This window comes from Neofelis nebulosa, chromosome 9 (genome assembly GCF_028018385.1).
Source record: "Neofelis nebulosa isolate mNeoNeb1 chromosome 9, mNeoNeb1.pri, whole genome shotgun sequence".
NCBI lineage: Eukaryota > Metazoa > Chordata > Mammalia > Carnivora > Felidae > Neofelis > Neofelis nebulosa.
In genome coordinates, this window is record NC_080790.1 from 40334105 (window position 1) to 40352664 (window position 18560).

Here is an 18560-nt window from a genome sequence, read left to right on the forward strand (position 1 = left end):
TTTAAAAACAGGAGCTGCAGAAACATGGCCCAAAGCCAGGTGCTTAACGTGCATTATCTCCAGCTACAGCCAGAGTCAGAACTGCGTTCTCCAGGGCCCATCCACTCCTCCCCACCATCTCTGGGCTGGGCGGCCTCACCGGCTGACACAGGCCTCACCGCACAACAGGGGCTTCCAAACGAGGCTCTGAAACCTCAGAGTTGTGTCCCATGAGGACCAGAGACAGAAGACCCACCGGTCAAGGGACACTGATCTCCCACCCCTGGTAGGGAAGGGCTGAGGTGAGGCAAAAGGATGCACCTGGGACTTGGGGTGGGGAGCACTGAATTCAGATTCAATCCCATTCTTAACACAGGTCTGGCGGGTGGGCAAGGCAGCTCATTAGCTCTACAAGGGATCTCAGATGACACGGTGTACAATCTCTCAAGGAGGCGTCCTGAGAAAGGGTCGCCCGGCCTCTTGGGGACACATGAACTGTGTGAGGGAGCCATCAAGTGGGACAGCTGGCTAAAGATGCTATCAGTCATACCGGTGAGGGTCACTGCCATCATAGCAGCTGTTTACAGAGGACTTCCTTTGAGCCACTTACATTGGCACGTGTTTTCTAGTTTATTCCCTTCTTTACTTTTTATCTCTCTCATTAGGATTTAAGCTTGGCTCACCCCCATCCCCAAATCCTCAGTGGCCACAGGGGAGGGGTACAGAGGCTTGATCTGAGCCCCAAATCCATATACTCTGTGTACAGGGACTATGGAGGGTCAAGTCTCAGTGTGGATGGAACTCACCGCACATGCTCAATGAACATTGAGTGAATGAATGAATGAATGAATGAGCGAATGATCAAGTGAATTTCCAGGGATACCGGTCTCCTTCGTTCTGGTTAACAAAAAGGTGGCCTGCCCCAGCCACTCAGGGCCACTGGGCAGGTCACTAGAGACCATCCCTGAGGAAGGACATCTCAGAACTCACCTCACCTGCCTGGTGACAGCGAGGCAGGGAAGCACAGGTCACAGAAATGGGGTGGTGCCGTGAAACCCCTACCTGCCAGGGCAGAATGCTGGGGCTGGAGAAATCCTCAGATGTCCCGGCAACTCCAGGACTCTATCAGTCTAAGTCCTCTCAGCAGAGCTGACTGGGTAGGCATAGCCCTTGGGAGATAGCAGCCCGGGGACAGTTAGTAGGATGGGATGTGGGTTGCAAGCAGCCCCATGCCCTTCTGAGGTGAGGCAAGACCTCTGTGTGGACACACAGGCTGGAAAGGGCCTGAGAAATCACTGATGATGCTCCCACTGTGCCCATTTATCAGTGAGAGAACTGAGGCTCGAAGAGGTTAAGAAATGGGTCCAAGATGACACAGACACAGCTGTTAGGTGACTGTGAACTCAGGGTTCTTTGTTGCTCTGAACTGCAGTCTGCCACCTCAGTCTCCCAATCTGGACAATGGGAAGTTGGACCAGATGGCCTCTCAGGTGTCTTAGGTTTGAAGTGATTTTAGGGGAAGCCAAAACCTCATCTCTGCTGGGCATCTTGACCCCATTCCCCTGCTGTCCTCCCCAGCCCAGGAGGTGGTCTGCTCCAATCAAGGAACAGGGAAGAGAGGGGGCCTCAGCACTGTCTTGCTGCATGGGGGGACTTTGGGGGGCAGGTGAGGGGATGAGGGGTGGATTTGGAGCAAATGGCGCCTGACCACCCTGCCCATCCACACCTCGGGACCGCCCGAATGCCACGGGAAGTTCACCCAGAGTTTACAAACCTCCTTTGTCACAGAGCCCTGCATGGAGCCATCAATCACGCCCTTAATTTACCCGTGTCACTTTCCAGAGGAAAGCCGCCCTGCCAGCAGCCAGTGGCGCTTCCTCTCTCACCCACTTGATGAGGATTTCATCTAATTGGTCCATGTTAAATCACTCCCAGGAATGCAACGTACAATTACTGCAGCAGTGACTGGCGGTGAGGACGTGCCTGGCCCTCCTTGGTGGAGGCAGGAGAGTCTAGGGGGGGCCTCCCTGGCTCAGGGCCCAGAGGCCGCTGGGAGAACCCAGAGAGGAGCCTGATGGAAAGGGGGGCTGGAGGAGGAATGTCAGGGACAAGAGGGAGAGGCAGGTCAGGAAGGAAGAAGGAGGCAGCAGGAAGGAGGGAGGATGCCAGCCACCGGGTTCCCCCACCTTCCCCATCCCTGGATGCCCAGGGGAGCCAGGCGTCTCTCACAGCCTCCACCCTCCTCATGGACACAGGCTGGGTCCCACCCTCTGTGTCTCTTCCCCTAGCCTCCCAGGAACAAGCATCCAGAGGGTTGCCACAGCTTTGCCCAGCACTGCCTGGCACTGACCCCCAAATGGAAAGGCTGGAAGCACAGGCCACTCAGGGACCACAGCTGTGCCCACCACCTTTCCTCCTGCACATATTTCTCTAAACACATCAAGCTCTGTACAGGCTGTTCCCTTGGTCTCGGATGCTCTTCCATGTTTCATCTTCCTGGCAAACTCTTGGTTATCCTTCTGGTCCCAGATCAAATACCACTTACACTAAGATGCCCTTTCAAACCACGTTGGGCAGGAGAGGTAACCTGTCCCTCCTCTGTCTGGCCTTCCACTGCCCTCAGCAGAGACCTCCGAGACCACCTTGCCACCCTGTACCATCCATATCTACTGGCAGAAGGGTCACTCTGACCATGCTGTGAGCTTCATGGGGCCTGGGGCCACATGTCTGTCACTTTTATAGCCCCTGCCCAGCACGCTTTGTACGTGGGTGGGGTCGGCAAATCTCTCCACAATGAATAAATGAATTACAAATATCACCCGCCTTAATATACGGCCTCAGGTAATCCACAGGCCAAGTCACACTCCCAAAACGTGCCAAAGGGCTCTCCTGGGCTGTCACCCTGCTCAGAGGATCTCATTCTAATATAAATTTATTAGGGGCCGCATGAGCAAACCAGCACCAGAATACATAAAACCAGAAAGAGCTTCAGATACACCATCTTCCGCAGTAAGTGAGCGAACCCAGGCCCAGAGGCCCAGGGTGACTGTCCAAGGTACCCACCAGGCCCATGACCAGTAGAGAGTCACCCCCATAATCCCAGGGGCATGAGAAGCTCTGAAGGCGGAGCAACCCCCAGCAAACCTCTAAGAGGCTGATCTCGCTGGCCCCCTTAGAAGCCTCGGTGAGTGTGGGGTGCCCCGATTTCTCTTCCCACCTCTCCCGTCCCCCTCCAGAGGCTGCTGGCCGAGTGGCTGGCACATACCTTACGCTTCTTGGCACGTCCCTCGGCCTGCAGGGTGCGGGTGCAGCGCTGCACACACTCGGAGAAGCTGAGGTTGCTGTGGTCGGCACTGTAGTCAAGGTCAGCCAGCCGTGCCAGGGACAGGATGTAGTTACAGGCAATCCTCAGGATGGCCAGTTTGGACAGCTTCTGCCCATATGAGTAACACGGCACCTGTGGGTTGAGAAGGCATCAGGAGGGGCTGCCGGGGGTCTCTGTGCTGAGCAAGGCCCAGCAGGGCACCCCGGCCAGGCTGGCGTGGGGCCCCTCACAGTGACATCCCACCGCCTGAGAGGGGACGGCTGGGCAACAGAGGTGGCCTGTCTAATCCCCTAACGCAGAGTTTATTTTTGAAGCACCTGCTGTTTTCCACGCATACATCTCAACTCATCCACTCACAAACTCCGGGAAGCATCCACATTCCCACTTTGTAGTGGAAGAAACTGAGGCTCAGCTCATGCCCACGAGGCAATAGGAATGAAGCATGTGAGTTCCCACTGTGACAGAGCTCTGTCCCCCACCCTCCCTAAGGAGTCTCTCAGAGAGAACGGACACATTTGTCAGCTCCCACGTTCCATTCATTCACTCACGCAGTGACACTTGTTTTGCTGGGTGCTTGGGGGTCCAACTCTGAACAATAACTTGATTCCTGGCTTCGGAGAACTCACGCTCAAGAGTTACGTTACAATGTCATAATGGAATTAGGTACCCAGGGTCCTGGGTCAAACGCAAGTGCTTAGCTGGGAGGGCACACATATGCATGGTTTTCTTTTTCTTTTCTCTTTTTCTTGATGCCCTCTGGACCCTAAGTGCTGCTGGGCATACAACAGGTACACAATAAATACAGCCCCAACCAGACATGCTTGTCAGTGACTCATCGCCAAGTACACACTAACTAATTGCACACGGGTGTGTGCGGCATGAAGCAATGGAGCCTCTACCTTTTTAACATTGTCCTGTGTGAGCAAAAGGCAACACAGACCACAGCTGAGTTCTGCGCGGTGACGTGCAGGCGATACTACAAGGCCCATGTGACCGGTGCTAACCGGTACAGCCGACTGCCCCTCTGATGCACACCGTTCACCTAAATGGCTGAAACATGCTGACCCAGCAACCAGGGCTCTGGTCTCCTCTGCCCTCTGGCTCTCCAGGATCTATACCCAGCATCCATCCCTACCACCGCCGCTGGTACTGATCAACCCCATGCCATAGACTGGGTCACCCCAGCACATCCATTCAGCAAGTATTTGGTGAGTATCCCCCATCTGCCAGGCACTGTTCTGGGCCAATGGTTCTCAACAGGGGATGATTCCGTCCCTCGGGGGACTGTTCACAATGTCTGCAAGACATGCCTAACTGTCCATCTTGGGGAGCAATGGAGGGGAGGTGCAACTGGCTCCCACTGGGGAGAGGCCAGGGTTGCTGCTAAACAGCCTGCAGTGCACAGGGGCCTAAAAGGCCCCCACCACACAGAATTGCCTGGCCCAAACTGTCACTGGTGCAGAGATGGAGAAAGCATGAAGAAGACAGTCACTCAGATGGGGACTCTAAATGCATCATCTATTTTGATCTCACTTGAAACCTCACCTTGCCCAGGAGCTCTCTCTGACCTTCCCCACCTAACCCTAAACCAGGGGGCAAGGGGCAGAGTGCAGGAGGGGGCACCTGCCCTTAACAGTGCTCTAGGGGCCCCCCAACTGTCCTTAATTCACAATCATCGCAACTAATTTAATGGCCCGTCTTCCTGTGAGCCATTGGAGGAAGGCCCATGTCTGCAGGACCTAGCACAGGCCTTGGCCATAAACAGGCCCTCAAGGGCATTTGTTGAATGAGGGAATGAATGAATAAATAAATGACTGACCTACCTCCATGTTCCCCAGGTGTCTCCAGAATGTTTAGAAATGGGTTCAAAACCCTTCCCTCTCTCGGAGGATGAAGATTAGCTATTGAGGGTAGAGCTGAAGTACACGTACCTTTTGGTCATCTGGGTTCAACTCCTGACTCTAGCTCTCACCAGGGTGAGTGACATCACCTTTCCAAGCCTGGGTTTCCTCTTCAGATGCTCCCGAGACTGCCCTTGCAGCACGGTAGGGTTAAGTGAGATGATGGGTACATTCCACAGAGTAAGGCCTGATACAAGTCGGTGAGTTATTACTGCAGAACGTCTCCAAAGAGGGGCCCCAGAGCAGGTGAGGAGCAAGAGGCCAGAAGCCAGGACACAATGCCGGCTCATCGCCCTGCTCCCCCACTACTTGGGGTCCTGAAAGGGCACCCACGTCAGAGGCAAGGTTTGCTGTCTCCTTTTGAAATCCTCCAGCAGCCAAGGAGTTGCCCCTCACCAAGCTGGGAAACTGAAGGAGGACCCGCTTGGTGACAGACAGCATGCCAACTCCTGTGCGCTCCCCCTTCCCACCTCCCATGCCCAGCCCTGGCTGCGGCTCCAAACCCATCCAAGAAAAGCCAAGAAAGGCCAGCAGAACAATGCACTTTGCCTGTTCCCAGCCAGAGTCCAGAGAATCCTGCTTTATCAGCCTGAACAAATAAACAAGGTCTGTGGGACAGAAAGGATCCTGGGAGGCAGGGAGGGGGGATCTCAAAAGCCAGCCCAGCACCTCTGGCTCCTCTGCACCCCAGGAGGGAGTGCCTATCTGGCAGAGGCCCTCGGGCACTGAGCGCAGCTCTGTGACACAGGTCCCTGCTGCTGTTTTCACCCAGGAGCCACGCTGGGAGTTACCCAGCTCACTGAGCTCTTGGCCCCTGAACAGAGGGGCTTTCCTGCCAGTGGGGAGTAGGGATCTCAGGAAGGAGCCGCATGTGGGGATCCAGGGTCACTGCAGGATTACAGAGCAACAGATGAGGTCAAGGCCAACCTAGGGGCTCCTGTGCCAGGCTTGGGGCCAGTTTTGTCACTCTGTCCCATTGCTTCTTTCAAAATCCACATCTGACAAGGAAACTATCCATCAAGCTCTAGTTGTATATCTGGTACTATGGGAGCAATTCACAGGTCGTTTGTCCCCCCTTTAAAACCCTCCCCCAAATAAAGATGGTTATCCCATCTGCACATGAAGAAACAGAAAAGTGACGTATTGGACCACAGTTCACTCAGCTAAGAGCTTAAGCTAAGCCAGGAGCTTATCTATCTAGTACCCAAGGAAGGTACATGGCCACTGAGCTCCCCAGGATCCCTCCACCACAGGTGGCTATATATGGGACACCAAGGGCACCTTTTGGACAGCTCACTCCTCCTCCTCCTCCCCTCCCCTGGAGGGAGGTGTTCCTCAGCCCACTGGTTAATTCCAGACCCTCCTGGAATTTTTAAGCCCCAGAGCCCTGTTCAGAAGCACCCTGGCCTGGCCTGGCTCCTACAAAGTAAGAGTCTAGCAGCAGGTCCTAGTTCTGGAAGGTGGAGGTAGGGTGGAAAGAGCTGGTCTGAATCACAGACACTTATCAGTAGTGTGACTCTGGACAAGTGCCTTCACCTCTCTGAGCCTCAGTTCCCTCACCCAGAGAGTGGGGATGACAATGCCTGGGGACTCCACATGATTGTGGGGACTGGGCCACCTCTTGCTGTTTACTGTGATCTACTAAGGGTATTTTTGATACAGTGCCTATATTTATCTTTAAACTTTATTTATCTATAGTTTTAATACAATGCCTATATTTATGTTTAAAAAGTGAGGTAGAAATGATCACTTCCACTTTACAGAGAAGCATTTGATGCCTCAGCTGGGCTCCTTCCAATGAGCTGGAAGCAACTGCTTGAGGATTTGGATGAGCCTTTATAGCCAAAGGTCAGGGCACCGGCAGCCTGCCCTTCTGAGCTGGGGATGGAGAGTTCTGGACTGATAATCCCATGGGACCTTAGCCTTTGTGCATTACCAGCGACCCCACCACCTGCAGGGGAACCCCTCAGCAGCTGTCTGCGACCCTGGTCAGAGGACACAGGGCACAGGAGACAGCAAGGTCACTTGGCTTCAATTCCTGACAGATTGCCCAACTTCCAGCAAAGTAAGGAACCTGCCCCGTGCTCACCCCATCAAGATTTTCAAGCTTCAGAGGACCAGGGTGGGGATTTTCACAAGGTCCCCTATGACCCCGCAAACATTCCATCCCACCTACCCCAAGCCAGACTCTCTCCTGGCTCTGGAAAGCAGGAGACGGTGGGAAGGGCACTGGCCTGGGAGCCTGAGGACCTGGCTCTATTCCTGGCCATCCAATGTGACCTTAGGTAGTTCCATAACCGTAAAGGACCTCCGTTTCCTCACCAACAAAATGATCATCAGAATACCCACTACCTCACAGTGGGAGCCCAGCAGGCAAATATAGGAAGTTGCTACAGAGAAACAAAGTCCAGAACCTACCAGCCCATGCGGGAAAGTCCTCAAAGCCCTCCCCCTCTTCAGACCCAGCCCAGGATGCCCTCCTGGTAGCCCATCGGGACTCCCTGACCCACCGAGCTCCAATATCACCATGTCATGGCACACAGCTGAGCCCCTGACTGCATTTGAAACTATTCTCTAATCGCTCAGTGGGTGCTGGCTGCCTGGGGTGAAGCCACTTGGTGCAGGGCCGTGCGAAGTCCTTGTCAAGTTCTACCGAAATAGGTTCTCGAAAATCCCCTTTCCACACAGCCATGAGGCTGGACCCTGAGAACCTGGCTCTTAGTAGTTAAGAGCCATGACCCCAGGGCAAGACAAACCGGGGTACAAGTCCTGGTCACGTGCTTAACCTCTCTGTAAGTGTTCTCATCTGTAAAATGGGAAGGTGACAGCAGAGATGTGCGACAGGCTCAGGTAAGGCACTTCACCCAGTGCAATGAGGCTCAATAAACAGCCACTCTGGTGACTGTGGTCATGAGGGGGCAGAGTAAAGCCCTCTGTCACCCCTCAACCATGTGGATGGAGTCCCCAAAGCTGGCCTGCCCCCCCATTCCCTGAGGAGGTACGCACTGGCTGCTGTGGGGTCACAGCCCCCGGCATCCTATGGGGTAGGGGCTAAGGGAGGTATAGGGCTGGGGGCACCATCCCAATGCCCCCTCATGGTCCACCCTGAGTTCACTCGGTGAGGATCCCCTGGGAGACAGCAGGGTAGGGGCCCCAGGCCCAACTTGCTTGGCCCCCCGCTCATGAAGAGGTACCTCAGCAGGCCCTGAGGGCTCCTCACCACCACCCCAGGCCTTGGCCCTGTCCGGTTACCGTTCCTCCATCAAGGCTGTGGGGCTTTTGAGGGGAGAGAGGAAATCTGCACTCACACCAGATGTCCCAGTGTTCTGCCAGGAGGCTGAGGCCAGAACTCAGGCCTCTCCCCTCACTCACCCAGCAAGGCCAGGCTTTCCTTCTGACCCCCTCCCACCTGGCCCCGAGCAGCCCTGCACACGGGCCAGGCCCAGCTGTGCACACATGGCCTTCACATGAGGCGGCAGGGAGGGCCCTACGCAGCTGGGCTGGTGGCATGTGCTGTGGCCTGACCATCTGCCCTGCACACCCCCCCACCAAGACCAGAGGGCCTCTCCCCACCTGCACTTCCTTGGCCAAGCAGCTGCCCCCACTTCCCCTTCTGGTTAAGAGCAGAGTGCGTTGGACCAAACAGGAGGCTTCCTGGTGCTGAGGGTGGACAGCTCCGGGGCATTCAAAAGCCTGAGAAGCAGAGCTCTTAAAAGCCTGGGCACTGGAGTGACTCACTGACTCTGATCTGAATCCCGGCCCTACAGTGACAGTGGAACACAGCTACACAGGCTGTGCCTACACCGTGCCAAGAAGGCACCGACACACACAAATCTAAAGACTGTTCGCCAAGGAGATGTGCAGTACAAAACCCGCAAGGCCCCACATGGTGGCAAAAGGCTGCCACCTTGGCCAACTCACATAAGCTCTCTGAACCTCAGTTTCACTATCTGTGAAAAGGGGAGAGGATAATATACCTATTTCATTAAACGAGCTAACACACATAATATGCTTAGCCTGGTGCTCTACCCAAAGCAAACATCTGATAAATGGTAGCTTCTATCATTGTTATTAAAATGATTATAGGGGTATCTAGGTGGCTCAGTGGGTTAAGTGTCTGACTTCGTCTCAGGTCATGATCCTGTGGTTCGTGAGTTTGAGCCCCGCATCAGGCTCTATGTTGACAGCTCAGAGCCTGGAGCCTGCTCTGTCTCAGTCTCTCTCTCTCTCTCTCTCTCTCTCTCAAAAATGAATAAACATTAAAAATTTTAAATAAAATAAAATGATTATAGAATATTTATTTCCACTTATTTCTCAAGGCTTTGCTTGGCACTGAGGACACTATAAATGCTCAAGGATTGTTCATTCCTCCTACAGCCCCATTCCTTTCTTCATTTGCTCTTTGCAAAGAAGCTACAGGGAGGTGTTGGGGGGAGCCTTATCACCATTTTCCAGCTCTAGCGACTAAAGCCCAGGGAGGGGAAGTGACTTTCCATGATCCCACAGAAAGCATGCAGCAGAGGCATGATTCAAACCCAGAGGAGGCCTCTGAACTCCTCATCCAGTGCTCTTTTAGCCATACCAGGAAGCTGCTCAGGGAAACAAGACCCCAGATTATAGAGCCACAGTCCCAGAACTGATCTCGGTGCTATGATGGCCAAGCCCTCCTTTCAGGCAAAACCATCCTCCTTCCTTTCCCTCCTTTGCCAAGGGCCCATTTCAAACAGTCAAACCAGAGCGACAGCTTGTGTGGACTGGAGTATCTGGATTGGGATGTGGATGTGTGCACCTTTTACAGGTGGGGCACTGAGGAGGAAGGAGCTCCTTCGGGACACAGGACTTTCTCCATCTGATGTATGCCATGGTGGGTGTGGCCTCAGCCCCTGGCTCTGAGACCACGAGTGCGCTTGCCATATTTCCTTTCCTCCCAGACAATAGGCAGATGCCCCCTATGGCCCAGCAGCATTCTGGGGAAGGGACAGAACGGTCTGAGCAAGGAGAGAACGAACAGGAGCAGGCACCTCTGTGACCGTGTATTTGTGTGTGCTCTTAGGCACGTGTAATGATCATGACATAGCCATAGGTATGTCCCGGAATCTGTCCTTTTTATGTAGAACTTCTCCACCAGAAGGGTAGAAGCAAGAAGGGACCAGGACTTAAATAGTCTCATCTCTGACTCAGCCACGTGTTAACCAGCTTCTGATTGTTAATAAACATGACACTGGTACAAAGATGACATGGTGGAAAGCATTTGGCCAGGCAGTCGTTCCAGAAACTGCTGTCATCTGCCTTTACCCACTAGGTGATCTTGGACAAGTCTCCTTCCTTCCTTCTCCAGGCCTCAGTTTTCCATTCCATTGAATGGGCTAATTCACCCTGCCGGGATGTTAAGATCAAACAAGATGGAATATTATTGAAAGAAGTTAAAGCCATTGGGTGAATGAGATGTAGTTGAGTACACAGAGACCGTGAATACTTTCTCAGAAATGAACGAGGCAAAAGGGGCCTTGAACTGGCAGCCAAAGGGACCTAGATGACAGCCCTGCCCTGCTACTCACCGGCTGTGATGCTCTAGGCACGTGGCCTCCCCAGTCTGGGAGGTTTCCCCAGTTGCAAGGGGAGCAAGTGGACAGGCATCTTTCTGCCGTTCTGTCATCCTTCCATCCTTGGGGTGGGTTGTAGGACACTCTACAGGCTGCCACCCTCCCCAGGCATTCAGACACAGAGCTGCTGTCCAAGAATAAGCCTGAATGTTCCACTGGGCCCACTGCCCAGGGTCCCAACCCGTGTGGCTGGCCACCTCACTGACCAAGCATCTTACCCAAGCCCAAGCAAGACACTTTGGCTCAAGTTGTAGAGCCTCTTTTCTCCCAGGAGCTCAATTCCCTTCCAATGGATGGACACATGTCCCTGTCTACTCCGCCCGCAGGAGGAAGAAGAGAGTGGGATCCAGGAAGAAGATCATGTTTTCTAAGACGCTTTGTTGTTGGCTAAAGAGAGAGGCTGAGTTACTTTCTTGGAGTCACACAAGAAATCAGCTATAGAGTAAGCAAAAAACCTGAACATCTAAACCAGTCCCATCCATCCCTAATCCATCCCCATGCCCTGTGGGGCTGGGGGCAGGGGGCACTTACTACCCTCTTCTAAGATCTCCCTTCTTTCTAAGAAAATGAGAAGTCTAGAACCCCAGGGCAGTCCCAGTCTTGTTTAAAGTGTAATTGCAAAACTGCCCCTCCCTCTAAGGGTAATTCTCTAGCAAATGTTCTTCGTCACTCATCCCCCCAGAGGACGCTGGTAAGGGCAGTGCCCACCAGCACCAAACTGAGAAGCCCCTGACCCGCCTCAGAACTAGGCTCTGAAGATCCCCTAACCATCCGGTCCCCTCAGTAGACCTACCTGCTTCACCGTGGGGTGAAAGGGAGCAACGGAGGGCGTCCCCTAGGAAGGCTCTCACCAGCCAATTCCTGAGGCTGCCCCCTGGGGAGGGGACGCAGGCTTGTAACCCAGATCCTTAAGGATACCAGGGAAAAGGGTGCAGAACCCCAAGCAGCCAGAGTGTAGGGGTATCTCTTTTGGGACGTAGGGGCTGAAGAGGAGCTAGCAAAACTAGGTCCACCCCTCCGCAGCATCTAGGCCTTCCAAGACCCAGACCACACTAAATGCCCGAAGGGAAAGGGTCTTCCCCACTCTTCCTCGCTGGAGACAGATTCCCACATTCCCTCTCTCCACTCCCCACCGCGCCCAAGGGACCCGGGGAGACAAATAACTCGCTGCCATAAAAGTGAACTATGAGGGCTGAAGTCAGACGCGCAGACAGGGTCACCCTGGGGGGCTGGGGGAAGAACCGGGGCGTGCCTAGCCAGAGATCTCGAACCTTTGCCCTCACTTTGCAAGCGAAGATCCGTACCAACGCTGTGACAAAGGTTACTGACCTAGAAGGGCTCAAATGTGTCTGGGCCCTGGGGCCGACCGGGCGGGAACAATATGCGCCTCACACACACCTTCATCCGCCCGAAAATCCCCCCGCCACTCACCCACCCACTCCCGCAACCATCCCTCGGGCGCAGTGAGGGTGTGCGGCTGGGAGCTGGTACCTGCTTCCTGAGCGCCTCGAAGGCTGCGCTGATCGTGTGCACCCGCGTCCGCTCCCTGGCGTTCGCTAGGAGCCTCCGGGTCTGCTGCAGGGCTTTGATCTCCGAAGCGGCGGTGGTCGCTTCGCCCGGCCGTTTCCTAGGCGACGCGGAGGAATCCGGGTGGTTATTGTAAATTACGTGTGAAATTGACGAGTAAGAACTTTCCCCGGGGCGCTTGGGGGGCGCCGGGCGCCCTGAAGACTCCGGGGGCGCAGGGGGCGCCGACGGCGTGGGGCGTGCAGGCGGTGCGCACAGCAAGATGCGGGGACGCAGGCCGGGTTCCCGGAAAAGCTGCGCCTCGGGACCCCCAGGTACTTGGCCCTGGGACGCTGGAACCGGCGGCGGCGGCGGCGGCGGCGGCGTGGGGAGTCCCGGCCCCACTGCGCCCAAGGCGAAGCCGCGTTTCCGCGCGTCCGAGACCTCCGGCGCTCGGGCGCTCCGGCGCTCCCCGGCTGGGTCCGCACCCCCACCTGAGGGAACCGCCGGCGCCGCCGGGGCTGGCACCGGGGCCGCGACCGGCTGCAGCCTCTGGGTCCTGTCGCGCAGCCCGTTGGTGGCGGTGGCGCCGTGCTCGGGCGCTTCCAAGTCCAATCGGAAAGTTTTATAGCCGTTCGCGCGCCGCGCCGGCTCCTTGCCTTTCCGCTTGAGCTTCTTGAGGCCGTTCAGCTCCTTCACGCACACGGTCTTCCACGGCCCGTCCTCGAGAACCGGGATGTGCTTCATGGCGCGGGCAGCGCGAGAGGCAGGGGCGTGGGGCTGCCCGGGCCGCGCGCCCGCCGCGCTCGCTCTGCACGCTGCGCGCCGGCTCTGCCCGGGCCGCCGCCGCGCTCAGCGCCTGGGAGTCTCGGGCTCTCCCCCTTCTCGCGCCCGCCCTCCTCCCTCCCTCTCTCCCCCTCGCCCGGGGCAGCTGCGCCGCCGGCTCCGCGAAGCCGCCGGGCTGTCCGTTCCCGGAGCGCTCAGAGTGTCATCTGAAGTCGCTGCCGCCTTGCCAGCATTTCTGGAGAACGCCCGCTGCGCTCCATCTGTGTTTGTTTAGCCTCAGTTTACACAGAAGCCCAGTTCGCGAGATCAGTCAGCGCCGCCGCCCGGAGAGGAGGCAGCTCCCGCCGCCGCCGCCTCCCCAGCCCCGGCCGCCCGAGCCACGAGCGCCTTTAAAGAAACAGGAAGCATTTTTCAAAACAGCTGGGCTGCCGGCCGCCTCCTTTGTCCGCGTCCTCTCTACCTCCCCCCACCCCCATCCCTTCTGTCCAGAACCTGCCTCCTCAGGCTCCCCCTCCCCGCCCCCTCCTCAAGTCCCGGGCGCTTCTCTTTCCCCAGAGGACGGTCCGCTCCCAGCAGAACTGCCCGGAGCACGTGGCTTCTGGGCCCTTGGGCCCTTCCCCAAATCTGAGCTGGGCCTTCTCTACCCGAGCTAGCTGACCTCTGGGTGATGCACCAGCGACCTTCTGCACCCAGCAGCTCTCCGTCCCAACTCACCATTGGAGAGAAAAAAAAAGAAAAAAAAAGCAGAAACGGATCGGCAACTTCTGCGAGGGACGTTGTGGGGGGAGGGGGAGAACCAAGGTGGGGGAAGGAAAAGGTCCTGAGCAGTTGAGACCCTCACTCCCACAGCACTGCAACCCCACCCACTCTGGCTCTCGCTGGAGCAGGGAGGCCAGGAGTAGAAGACCTAAGCGATAGGGAAACTGAGGCTCTGAAAAGAAATGTGCTTTCCCAGTGTCACACAGGGAGTCAAAGACGCCCCAAAAGAGGCTGAGTAGAATGGACACTTCGGATTTAGGTGGACCTAGCATCTGTGAGATTGTGAAGTTGCCTCCCGCTAGGCCGCCTGCTAAGCCCGGATTTATTCATCTATGAAATGAGAAATGTGCAGGCCATCAGTGCCCAAGTCCCAGCCTTGCTGTGAGGAGCTGAGCCCCAGGCACACCGGAGGTACTAGTCAAATGGTGGCTTTGCTTATAATTGTTATTAATAACAGGGGCAGAGTAGCTCCTAGAGGCGGATTTCCTGGGTTTGAACCCCAGCTCTTCCACTTACAAACAGTGATCTTAGGCAAGTCACTGAACCTCTCTGCCTCCCTGTAAAATGGAGGTAATAATTATACCTTCCTGCCGAGGTGGTTGTGACGATTGAGAATGTGTGTGTAACACTCAGAGCAGTGTCTGGCACTAAGGGAGAGCTTTGCAAGTGCCCACAGTTACTGGCAGGAAGCAGAAGTTGACTCCCTGCTCCCCCCAGACCTTCAGTCCTCAGTGCCATCCCACTGGAGATTTGGAAAGGAGAGGTCAAGCTAGGGGGACCATTTCTCCAAGTCTGCCCTGGAGGACCAGCACAGGGCTTTACCCATCCCAGGTCCTTTCTTATGGCAGTTCCTCCTTAAGGCAGTGGTGGGCACTTTAAACAGTTTGGGAGAAGAAGATGGACCTTCAACCCTGGTCTTGGGCTCTGGCCTCTGCAGCCACTGCACCTCATCTTCTGGTTTCATTCCTTCACTCCTGCCCCCATACTTACCAGACCAGGTTGGGGGTTTTCCTGTAAAAATGCAGGAGGAGGCAGGTGGCTTGGTGGCCTGTGGCATGCAGGGTCCTGGGAGATAGGAGAGCAGTCTAGGCAAAAGTTTGGGGGCAGAAGCATACAGCTGGGGCCAGGAGCCCATCCATGATAGACCTTGGCTTTTCAACTACTGAGCCCCCTGACCGTGGGCCAGACATCATCCCACTAGGGTTCTTTTCGCTCCTCTGTCCCTGAGGATGATATTTCTGTCCAGCAAACCTCTCAGGGTAGTTGGGAAAGGGAAAAGAGATTACGGAGGCAAAACTACTTTGACATAGGGCTTCAAAGATACACTCACACATACACGTTCACATACACGGAGGCATGAAATTTTCTGACTACAGCAAGTCCAAAACTACTTTTCTTCCCACTGAGATGGGTCTCCATAAGGCATGTGGTCCCTGGGGCACCCCCCTTCATGGACGCCCAGTGTCTTCCTGCACCTTATCTCTCTCCTAAGACCAAGAGGGTGCCCCAGAGAGGAGCCGTCATTCACCTGCTGTTCCCCCGCCCCAGCCCACGACCCTAATGCCCTGGCTTTCGCTCATAGATCTCCCACATCTCCCTGCGTCAGAGCATGCTCATCCTCACCCTTTGATGACTGGCTCCAGTCCCGCCTCCTCCTGTAAACCTTGGCTGACCACCAGAGCCCCCTGTCTCACTCTTGCTGTCCTCTGCACATACTCACTCACAGGTATGGGTGCAATTTATCCTTCACTGAGGACCTGGCTGACTCCCTAGGTTTATGAGCTCCTGGAAGCCTGCGGGCTCCTTCCTCCCTATCTCCAAGAGTTGGTGCTCAGGAAACCTTTGCTGAAGGACAACCAGCCCTTATGCCCTTCTTCACCTTCTCCAGAACCCAAGCAGAGGCTAAGATCCATGTTTGCCCACTCCTCGTGCATCTAGTCAGTCAGTGGCAGAGATGGGAGGAAAGCCAGGTCCCCCTCTCCAGAGTTGCTCAGGTACTCTCTGAGCCTCAGTTTCCTCACCTGTAAAATGGAGATCATAATATTGTGCCTCACAGGGCTGTCATGAGGCTGCATGTACAGCATGGAGCATAGTGATGATGTAAAGTGAATGGTGGCCTTAGGCATCCTCTGTTAGCACGCTGCCTTGGCTCCTTGCATCCTGGCATCTGCCCCCAGACTAGGGGTGCAGTTGCAGGCTGTGGTGTTGATGGCTAGTGGGGGTGGCTAGTGTGGAAGTCTCTGGCAGGACTGAAAATCATCCCTAAAGAGCCCAGGCTGCACTCCAGGAAAAGTACATATCTTGGCTGAGCATCGAGGGCTCTCAGTATTGTGCTGCCTGAGCCCCTTGCCATCTTTCCCCAAAATAGAGCAGTTTGCTGAAATCCCACAGTGTGGGAAGAGAGGAAGGGAATGGATAGGAATGGGAAGGGAAAGACTCAGACCTAGCTCCAGTCTCCCAGGACACCCTCCTGCCCCCTCACCATGCTGCCTCTCCTCTGGTCAGACACTGGGGCCCCGGGGTTGGCAGCAGGCAAGCCTAGGAGGGATCTTTGCTTTGCCATTTACCAGCTGTGTGGCCTTAAGCAGCCACTTTACCTCTCTGAGCCTTAGTTCATTATCTGGGGTTTATCCCCTTAGTCATAAGATAGAATGCATGTACAGGAACGGGAGGCAAACTGTGAAGGACCCAAGTGACGTGAAGAGTCCCTGTTATTGCTATTCCCAGCCCACCAGGTGGCAGATCTTCAAGGTGCAGACTAGCTGCCTGTGGACCGCAGCCTAAGGGCAAACCTGCATCCAGGGCTCCTCATTCTGCCTCCCATCAGCCTCCTTGAGAAATGGGGGAGAGAGACCAGCTGGGCAACGCCCCCTGGTGGTATGATGCTGCCTGTACTGCACATCTCCTATAAGGAACTACTTGCTGATCTTGGCGCCCGGAGTGGTAGCTCTGCAATGACAGTCATTTGCGTTTTGTGAATTCATAGAGTTGCCAGGATAAAAAGGCTCTTGAGGCTCAAGGTGGTATCGCCCTCCGCTTGGGATGGCACAACGCAGGCACTCCAGAAAACCTATGCCCTACATTAAAAACATCCCTCCTTGAATCAACTGTTTGATGTTGTTACCCTGGGCTAGCACGATGGTGCCATTGGGAGGTGCCACATCCCCTGGATGGCTGGTCCAAGTAACAAGAACGAAGCTAGAAAGGGAAAGGAAGGCAAGAGCTTAGGGCTTAGGCCCCTGGGGACAAATACTAGGCAGTCAGGCAGCAATAATTACCTCCACACAGGGATTGATCAGAGGCTCTATTTCACTAAATCCTTATAACAATCCAAGGAGGTAAGCCCATTCTACAGATAAGGAAACTATTCCCGGAAGAAAAAACTTGCCAACAGAAAGGAAATAACGGAAGTGGGATTTGAACCCAGGGCAACTGACCCAAAAACCCAAGCTTTGAGTCATTGTGGTTTGCTGCCTCTTGAGACCTCGGTGACTAACATCTGGGGAGTTGCGTAGCTGGGCTTCCTATTGTACTGGCTGCTTTGGCATCCTGGCTGTCCCTGCATGTGCTGGCAGCCTGGGTGAGCTTCTTGCTGTTCACCTCTCATCTGAAGCCACTGACCTTCCTTGGACCAGCCCAGTGTGCCTCCAGCTCCTTCCAGGTCAGGATTAGATGGCAGGGCGCCACTTCTGGACCTCAGATCTTTGGATGTCCAAGCACTGGTGCCTTCCCATCATTACTGAGTGGAACTTGCCCAGCAATCCCTTGGTGCACATGCAACACCCATGGGTGACCAAGAGACAGCTTGGCAGGGTGATGTCCAATGATGGCTGTCTTCTTAGCTGGATGGGATAGAACCTTAGACGCTTGCTACATGAAATTCTACATTCCTGAATCTGCAGTCCTCATTTCTGGCTGTTCCAATTGTTCCAGAGTGGGTGTGTCTGTCACCTATTCAAGAAAGGGAGGAAGAGTGGACACTGGGTGGCCAGAAGGAAACAGGGTGTGTATGCCTAGAGCACCCGGAGCGGTGCTCGAAGCAACCCTAGAAAGGACCACCCAGGGGAGTGAGCATGAAGTAGAATATGGTCAGCATGGTGGCTCCAAAGCCCCTCCCTATCTTCCGGCACAGGGTCCACACGGCCAGCATTAATCAGCAGGACGCTGGATCCAGAGGACAGGGATGAGTCATGCAGGCAGGAAGCTCCTTTGGACTCACTTTCTGGTCTTCCTTCTATCTTCCTCTATCCAAGTGACCTTTGCACTGGCTGTTCCGTTTGCAATGCTCCCAGGTATCCCCATGGCTCATTCCCTCACCCCTTGTGGCGTTTCTGTGTCACCCTAGTAAGGCTGTCCCTGAGCACCCATGTAAAGTTTATATCCCTCCCCTAACCTGCTCTAATTTTTAAAGCACTTACCATCATCTGACATTTTATATATATGTCAGATTATATATATCGGTCATTATATATATGAATGTCAGCTCCATGGGGGCAGGGATTTTTGCCTGCCTTGTCCACTGCTGCATCCCAGCCTCTAGAACAATCCCTGGTACACAGTAGGCACTCAAAAATACTTACTGAATGAGCAAAGGCCCACTGCACAGTATGGACCAGGGCTTGCTCAGCTGCTCTGACAGAAGAACCAGTGAATCCAGAGACAGAGTTGATCACATCACAGGAATGGCTGCTCTCACTACTG

General features: G+C 54.9%; 1 protein-coding gene across 1 annotated transcript in view; it reads right to left on the reverse strand.

Moving 5' to 3' along the window:
* Positions 1-13472, reverse strand: part of ATOH8 (atonal bHLH transcription factor 8) — a 36227-nt gene extending 22755 nt beyond the window's left edge. The window contains exons 1-2 of the mRNA XM_058683456.1: positions 12300-13472; positions 3245-3436 (exon numbers count right to left, since the gene is read on the reverse strand). Of these exons, the coding sequence (XP_058539439.1) occupies positions 3245-3436; positions 12300-13061 (954 nt within the window). The 5' untranslated portion in view covers positions 13062-13472. The remainder of the gene's footprint in view (positions 1-3244; positions 3437-12299) is intronic.
* Between the last annotated feature and the right edge of the window lie 5088 nt (positions 13473-18560).